General features: G+C 51.9%; 1 protein-coding gene across 1 annotated transcript; it reads left to right on the top strand.

The window, feature by feature from the left end:
* The first annotated feature begins 2,245 nt into the window (after nucleotides 1-2,245).
* Nucleotides 2,246-7,925, top strand: ICAM3 (intercellular adhesion molecule 3). Its single transcript, XM_059696853.1, has 7 exons — nucleotides 2,246-2,593; nucleotides 3,207-3,473; nucleotides 5,761-6,057; nucleotides 6,389-6,676; nucleotides 6,992-7,246; nucleotides 7,358-7,606; nucleotides 7,690-7,925. Exons 1-7 carry the CDS (start codon nucleotides 2,512-2,514, stop codon nucleotides 7,881-7,883), a joined length of 1,632 nt encoding a protein of 543 aa, XP_059552836.1. The 5' UTR covers nucleotides 2,246-2,511; the 3' UTR covers nucleotides 7,884-7,925.
* Nucleotides 7,926-8,106: the final 181 nt, after the last annotated feature.

Consider the following 8,106-nt stretch of genomic DNA (forward strand, 5'->3'; position numbering starts at 1 on the left):
AATTCTTTTAGGAGAGGAATTGCTGGATCATTCTGTTTAACTTTTGGAGGAACAAAGTTTTATATTCCTACCAGCAAAGTGTGTGTGTTCCAGTTTCTGCACATCCTCATGAACACTTGCTATTTTCTGTGGGTGTTTTGTTGTTGTTGTTTTAATGGGAGCCATCCTAATAGGTGTGAAGCGCTATCTCATTGTGGTTTTGATTTGCATTCCCCTAATGGCTGATGATGTTGAGCACCTTTTCATGTATTTATTGGTCATTTGAACAGCTTCTTTGGAGAAATGTCTATTCAACTTTGCCCATTTTTTAATTGGGTTTTGGCTGCTGTTGTTGAGTTGTAAGAATTCTTTACAATCTGGATAGAATCTCTTATCAGATATGTTATTTACAAATACTTTTGAGTTTTAGTTGCCCTCTCAGCACCATCTGGGAACTAGATGGGGGAGCAGGGCAGCAGAGGAGACCCCTGATTGGAGGGAGTGGTGCCCAGGTGAGAGAGGAGAGGGCATGGCCTCAGTGGTGGGGAGAGTGGATGAATGCTAGCACCGTCAAGGCCCTCAACAAGGTCCCTCACTGGCGCTCAGATCAGAGGAACAAGAGGTGGACTGGAGGCCTGAGAGATGGAGCAGATGGAGGTGGGAGTGGCCACCTGACGCCTAGTCCGTTCTCTTAGGATGAAAAGACCAACTGCCTGGAGAGGCAGGCAAGGGAGAGATGAGGACAGGGGCAGGGGCAAGTTACAAGTAGCATCCTTGCCCTGGCCAGTGTGGCTCCAGTGTTCTCATACACTGAAAGTTGCCAGTTAGATTCCCGATCAGAGCACATGCCAGGGCTGCTAGCATGTAGGAGGCAGCTGATCAATGTTTTGCTCTCACATTGTTTCTCTCTCTTACTATCCCTTCCTCTCTCTCTAAAAATCAATTTTAAAAGTTAAACAAAAACAAGTAGCATCCTTGACAGATGGTGGCTCAGGATTCAGCTGTCCCCTAACAATTCCACCTCAGCACTGTGCACAGGGAATTCGGGGGTCTCCCAAAACCTCCAAAGGTGGCAGGACCCCCCACAATCTTCAAAGGTGGCTCCCCACACAGGAGCCGCTCCAGTGGCCAACACAGAGCCTGGCACAAGAGCCCAATAAATGTGGGCTCTGTTCATTTTCATGGCTTTACTCATCTTCGGGGACCCCTCTTTATCACCTCCAAATCTCTTATTTTCCCCTAAGAATGTTGGATCTCACATTAATCCCTGAGGCCCTGCCTAGAAGTCCCTCATTGTTCTCTTGAAATGCCTTGAAATCCCACCTTATCACTTCAAGGACACAGGCAGGTGGTCTCCCATTACCTTTTTAAAAAATATATTTTTTTATTGATTTCTTGGAGGAAGTGAGATAGATAGATAGATAGATAGATAGATCAATGATGAGAGAGAATCATTGATCGGCTGCCTCCTGCACACCCCCCACTGGGGATCCAGCCCCCAACACAGGCATGTACCCTAACCCAGAATTGAACCATAACCTCCTGGTTCATGAGTTGACATTCAACCACTGAGCCACGCCAGCCGGACTCCCATTACCTTTCTCTCTAGGAACAGAACACCTTCCGCTTTGTTACTAAAGTAAAGGAGTTTGGTCACCTGCTGGCATCAAAGCAAACATGAGTTCGCAGCCAAGAAAGTAACGGTTTGTTAAGGGAATGGTGCTACGCCTGGAGCTTGTGTGCAAAGACCTGGCTCCTCCATGGCTTCTGGGGAGGGCTACATAGGGGAATGTTGCTGGGTGGGCCAGGGTAAGGAAGGGGCAGCTGATCATTGCATCTGGTCCTCACGTCAGCCATGGCTCCACTCTGTTTGGTTTTGCAAGGATTTGGTGGGTGGGATCGGTCCATTTTCTTGGGTCCGGAGCTGAAATTACAACTGAGGCCTAGATGTTATCTTCCTCTGTGGTCACTAGACCTGAGGCGTTGTTCCTAAGATTATTTGATGCCAACCAGAACCTCATTGTCCTGAAGGCTTAGTGATTAAGGGAGTGGACCAGCAAGGGAGAGGTAAAAGTCAGGGAGTGGGATGAGGCCAATTTGATCACAAGGAAAGAAAGGAGAGAAGGTCATGTGAAAGAAATGAAGTGTCTGCGCAATTTCACTTACCTAAGTTCAGCAGGAAGGAGGTGTCTTGCCCCCCTCCAACCCACCTCCTCCCCAGTACGTGAACAAAGGAAGAGGGTTGTGTTCTCATTTCCTGTGCATTCATTTGGGAGCCAGAAGTGTAACTGAGGACCACCCAGTGGGCGATTCATTAGAGCCCTCCACCTCCCTGGACCCTAGCTGGGTTCCCCACTCTGGACTTCCGGGGCCACAGAACATCCCCCCTGCCCCTCCCCAGGCCTGGGCAAGGTGCCGCCCCGGACTTTTGCAATCTTAACCGCTGTGGCTGTGCTTCCTGGGTAGCTCCGCCTGCTCCCCTCTGACCTGCCCAGTGCCACATTAAGGCAATTCCTCCATAGGCTGGCCACCATGGTGCCTTTGGGGCCACTGCCCAGGGCCTGCTGGACTCCGCTCATCTCTCTGCTTCTGGTCTGCTGCCTGCTGCCTCCAGGTGAGGCCAGTCAACTTGGGGAGGGCTAGAATTGGGGGCTGGTAGAGAATGGGGGACCGGAGAAAGTGAAACTTCCCACATCCTGCTGCAAACTCTTCCTTAAACTCAAATCTGACTGGGGGCTCACCAGTGTCCTGGAGAGAAAGTTGTGGGGCCTTAACTCAGCCAGGGCTTCCTGAGGCCCAGTCCCTGCATATGATTGTGATTTGTCCTCCCCACCCAACTCTCTCCTCTCTCTCTCTCTCTCTCTCCCTTTCTCTCTCTCTCTCTCTCTCTCAGCTCCATCTGAAACTTTGACTTCTGCCTACACTCTTCCTTCTACCAGGATCACTCTTCCCTTTCACTTGGCTAACTCCTACTTACCCTTTAAAACTGTCTGTACTTGTCTGGTCCGGGAAGCTTCCCTGATTCACTTCCTCCTATAGGCTCCTTCCTATAGGCCTCCCTCTGAGCTCTCCTGTCTCTGATCCATCACCTGTCTTCCCCACTGAATTGGAGGCACCATGAAGGCAAAGACCATGTCTCAGGTTGAGGAGGTGTTGGATGGTAGGGCCTCAAGATGCATGGGCTGGGGGGCACTGGATCAAGCAGCGGAGCTTCCATGTTCCCGCAGGTGCCCAGGGGCAGGCGTTCCGGCTTCGGGTGGAGCCCCAGAACCCGGTGGTGCCTGCTGGAGGGTCCCTCTTGGTAAACTGCAGTACAGATTGCCCTCAACCTGAACTCATCAGCCTGGAGACATCCCAGCTCAAGGAGGAAGCGGGCGAAGGCCTGGGCTGGAAGGCCTACTGGCTCAGCAATGTGACCAGTGACAGTGAGATGATCTGCTCTGGCATCTGCAACGGCTCGCAGATGTCAGACTCCTCTGACATCACAGTGTACCGTGAGTAGATGTGCCTGAAGCTGGGACTGGCCTCAGGCAGTGCGGGGGGGAGTGGGCCTGGAGTTTGCAGGAATGGACCAGGACTCTGACCCAGAGTTTGGACCTGGACATGTGTGAGTGTGTGTGTGTGTGTGTGTGTGTGTGTGTGTGAAAGAGACAGAGACAGATGCATCTCAAGCATATGACAGAGCAGCAGTGTAAAATCAATTTATTTGGGTCCCAAGAGGCATTTAAAAATGATAGTACATGTCTTTTATTTATTACTTATATTTTTATGGCAGGTAATAAATTAATGGGGTTCCAAAATAAAAAAGTATAAAAACATATCAATGTCAAATCTCCATTTACCTAGCACTGCTGGCAGTGACCATTGTTTTAAGTGTATATACCCACTTTAGCCCTCATTCAATCCTTACAAAGGTTTCTTGTGATCCTCCCAAGAGTTTCTCTGCATTTATTTATTTGTTTATTGATTTAGAATTAGAGGCCTGGTGCACGAAATTCATGCACGGGGGAGGGAGGGTCCCCTCAGCTCAGCCTGCACCCTCCCTAATCCAGGACCTCTTGGACATCCTCTCACAATCCTGGACCACTGGCTCCTAACCACTCACATGCCTGCCTGCCTGATCGCCCCTAACTGCCCCCCCTTCCGGCCTGGTCGCCCCTAATTGCCCCCTGCCAGCCTGGTCACCCCACACAGCCTGCTGCTCGGTCGTTTGGTCGCCCCTCACTAACCCCCCTGCTGGCCATGCCCCACGCAGCCTGTTCGGTTGTGACGGTTGCTTAGGCTTTTATATAGATAGTTTATTGCCCTACCCGGTTTCTCAGTGGTTAGAACATTGGCCTGCAGACTGAAGATGTCAGGTTCAATTCTGGTCAAGGGCATGTTTCTTTTTTTTTTTTTTTTTTAATATATTTTATTGATTTTTTACAGAGAGGAAGGGAGAGGGATAGAGAGCTAGAAACATCCATGAGAGAGAAACATCCATCAGCTGCCTCCCGCACACCCCCTACTGGGGATGTGCCCACAACCAAGGTACATGCCCTTGACCGGAATCGAACCCGGGACCCTTCAGTCCACAGGCCGATGCTCTATCCACTGAGCCAAACTGGTCAGGGCAAGGGCATGTTTCTTGGTTGCAAACTGAGTCTTGGCCAGTCAGGGTGTGTGTGCGAGGCAACCAATTAATGTGTCTCCCTCACATAGATGTTTCTCTCTCTGTGTGTCTCTCCCCCTCCCTTCTATTCTCTCTAAAAATCAATGAGGAGCTGGCCGACATGGCTCAGTGGTTGAGTGTGGACCCGTGGACCCGTGGACCCATGAACCAGGAGGTCCCTGTTCGATTTCTGGTCAGGGCACATGACCTGGTTGTGGGCTTGTTCTCCAGTAGGGGGGCATACAGGAGGCAGCAGATTGGTGTTTCTCTCTCTCTCTCTGAAATTAATAAAAACATATTTTTTAAAAAGGCATACAACAGACTAGATCACTCACGGTGCCTACTGTTTTGTGAAGCCTTCATGGATAAGTACAGTACTCATGTGTATGCTCTTATGTGGGTGCCAGTGTCTACACGTATTTGTGTACCTACATGTGTGTCCATAGCATATGTATCTGTTATTGTCTATGTTTGTGGGAGTGTACATGTGTATGTGTTAGTGCTTGTGTGTGTGCCTGTGTCTGTCTGTGTCTCTCAGTGTGTATCTCCATGATTGTATCTATATCTCCATGTGTGACTGCCTGTGTTATCTGTGTGTGGGGGCAGTTAGTACCCTTTTCCTTTCTTTTTTTCTTTTTCTTTTTGAAATTCACCTCGAGGATATTTTTTCCACTAATTTTCAGAGTGAAAGGGAAGGAGGAGGGAGGGAGAGAGAAAGAAACACCAATGTGAGAGAGACACATCGGTTGGTTGCCTCCCGCACACTCCCCAATTGAACTTGCAGAACTTGCAACCGAGGCAGGTGCCCTTGACGGGGAATCAGCTGGAGACCCTTCCGTCTACTAAGCAAAACGTGCCAGGGCTCCTTTTTTTTTTTTTTTTTTTTTTACTGTAAGGTCCTTGTAAACAAATCTTTTGTTTCCCTGTCTGACAAAACAGGAAATAATCGTCTTGGTGCTAATGACAATAGCAAACACTTCCACTAGCACATTTCTAAGCCCTCTAGGTTTATCAACTCAAAGTTCACAGTTCTGCACTGGGCCACCCTCGGGTCCTCTCCACTCCCTGGGGAGGGGTTGCAAGGCTGACTGATAAGTTCTGTTCTCCCCTCCCTCTACTACCACCCGCAGAGTTTCCGGAGCGTGTGGAGCTGGCACCCCTGTCCCCCTGGAATCCTGTGGGCAAAAACCTCACCTTGCGCTGCAGGGTGGCAGGCGGGGCACCCCGGGCCAAACTCTCCGTGTTGCTGCTCCGCGGGGAGGAGGTGCTGAGCCAGCAGCTGGCGGTTGGAGAAGTCACCACCACGGTGCTAGCCAGCAGAAATGATCATGGTGCCAATTTCTCTTGCCGCTGGGAACTGGACCTGCGGTCCCAAGGGCTGGGACTGTTCCAGAACAGCTCAGTCCCCAGGCAGCTCCGAACCTTCGGTGAGGGAAGGGACTGCATAGTGTGGGTGATGAGCTGAGCCAGAGCAGGGGTGCCCTGGCCCTGAGGTTCCTGAGAATGGGGTGGCCTGGACCTCAAGGGCTTCTGGGAAGGCCTGCCCTTGGCCATTGGATGGGCGGCCTCAAAAATTCCCATCGTGGCAGGAATTTTTGAGAAGTATGTGCAGATAGATGTGTCCTAGGAAGGAGGTGATCCAGGTTACAGGGTATCCTGGGAAAGAAGAACCCTGGTTGCGGGGTATGAGTGTGTCACAGGGAAAGGGGTGTCCACGGCTGTGTGAGACCTCCAGCTCACTCCCACTCTTCTCCCCAGTCCTGCCAGTGACGCCTCCGCGTCTCTTCGCTCCCCGGTTCTTGGAGGTGGGAACATCCCAGGCCGTGAACTGCATCCTGGACGGGCTGTTTCTGGCCTCAGAGGCCCAGGTCCAGCTGGCGCTGGGGGACCAGATGCTGAATGCCACAGTCGAGAGCTACGGCGACACGCTGACGGCCAGGGCTACAGCCACAGCAAGCGCGGAGCTGGAGGGGGCTCAGGAGATTGTCTGCAATGTGACCCTGGGAGGCGAGAGCCAGGAGACTCAGGAGAATTTGACCATCTATAGTAAGAGGGGCCGGGGCCAAAACTGCTGCAGAGGTGAGGGCAAGGGGGGTGAGCTTCATTAGCCCAAAGGGCAAGGCACAGGAGAAGCCAAGCCAGAAAAGCAGGGCCTGAGCCGCCAACGTGGGAGGAGTTGCCGCATGGGCGGGGCAGGGGCCTTCATTACAGGACGGCCTGAGTGCCCCAACTTAGGTGGGGCCCCAGAGTAGCTAAAAGGCAAGGTCTGGTTACCCCGAGGGGAAAAATCTGGGTGGTCGGCTGGGCTTAGTGGATGTGAGGGAGTAGATAGCAAACGCCCAGGCAATGCTACTCCTTCAGGCTTCTGGGGGCCCGTCCTGAACCTGAGCCAGCCCACCGTCCGTCAGGGGACCATAGTGAATGTGACTTGCGCTGCTGGAGCCCGAGTCCAGGTCACGTTGGACGGAGTTCCCGCTGCAGCCCCGGGACAGCTCGCGCTGCTTCAGCTAAACGCCACTGAGAGGGACGACAGACGCAGCTTCTTCTGCAGTGCGGCCCTCGAGGTGGATGGGGTGGTCTTGCACAAGAACAGGAGCGTCCAGCTGCGTGTGCTGTGTGAGTAGGTCACTCTGACCTTGAATCCCTTGCTCTCCTGATTTGGAGAGACTTGATTCTCTCTTGTCCCATTGGACCTTGGGTTTGTCTAATCATTTGGCGGTCCCACAGATGGCCCCAAGATTGACCCGGCCAAATGTCCTCAGCACTTGATGTGGAAAGAAAGAACGACCCAAATCCTTCAGTGCCAAGCCCAGGGCAACCCAGATCCCCAGCTACAGTGTTTGCACGAAGGCTCCATGGCCCAGGTCCCCATCGGGATCCCATTCCGTGTCAGGTTAAACTACAGTGGTACCTACCACTGCCAGGCGGCCAGCTCACAGGGCATATACACTGTCACTGTGGTGATGAATGTTCAAGGTGAGCTGAGGGGGGCCTGCGGTTCTAAATGGGCAAGCCCAGGGCCAGGGGTACGAGTATTTACTCCTTGCTTCTCTGCACAGAGCGGAACCCCATCACCATTACCATCATCATAGCAGTGTTGACCATCCTGGGCTTTGTGGCTGCCATCCCGGCCTCAATTTACGTCTTCGGGGTGCACAAGCGTAGAGACATCTACCATGTGAATCAGGGAAACGCCGGGTTTCCCCTCACGTCTAAAACGGCTGAGGAGCCTCTGGGGGAACCACCATCTTGAGCCTCCAGCCAAAGACGACGGGAGGGGGGAGGGGGGCGGGGGGGCCGGGGTGTTTGGCTTTATCATCAGGTTCTGCAACAATAAAGTGCTCAAAATCCGGAGTCTGTGGCTTTTTAATATATATATTAATACACATATTAATATATATATTTCAGAGAGGAAGGGAGAGGGAGAAATAGAAACATCAATGGTGAGTGAGAATCATTGATTGGCTGCCTCCTGC

Source organism: Myotis daubentonii, chromosome 5 (genome assembly GCF_963259705.1).
Source record: "Myotis daubentonii chromosome 5, mMyoDau2.1, whole genome shotgun sequence".
Classification (NCBI taxonomy): Eukaryota; Metazoa; Chordata; class Mammalia; order Chiroptera; family Vespertilionidae; genus Myotis; species Myotis daubentonii.

Excerpts from the sequence above, each read along its gene's own strand:
- ICAM3 (XM_059696853.1), top strand. The coding sequence starts at position 2,512 with ATGGTGCCTTTGGGGCCACTGCCCAGGGCCTGCTGGACTCCGCTCATC. Across the intron at positions 3,474-5,760 it reads CTCTGACATCACAGTGTACC|AGTTTCCGGAGCGTGTGGAG; the intron begins GTGAGTAGATGT and ends TACCACCCGCAG. Across the intron at positions 7,247-7,357 it reads CGTCCAGCTGCGTGTGCTGT|ATGGCCCCAAGATTGACCCG; the intron begins GTGAGTAGGTCA and ends GCGGTCCCACAG.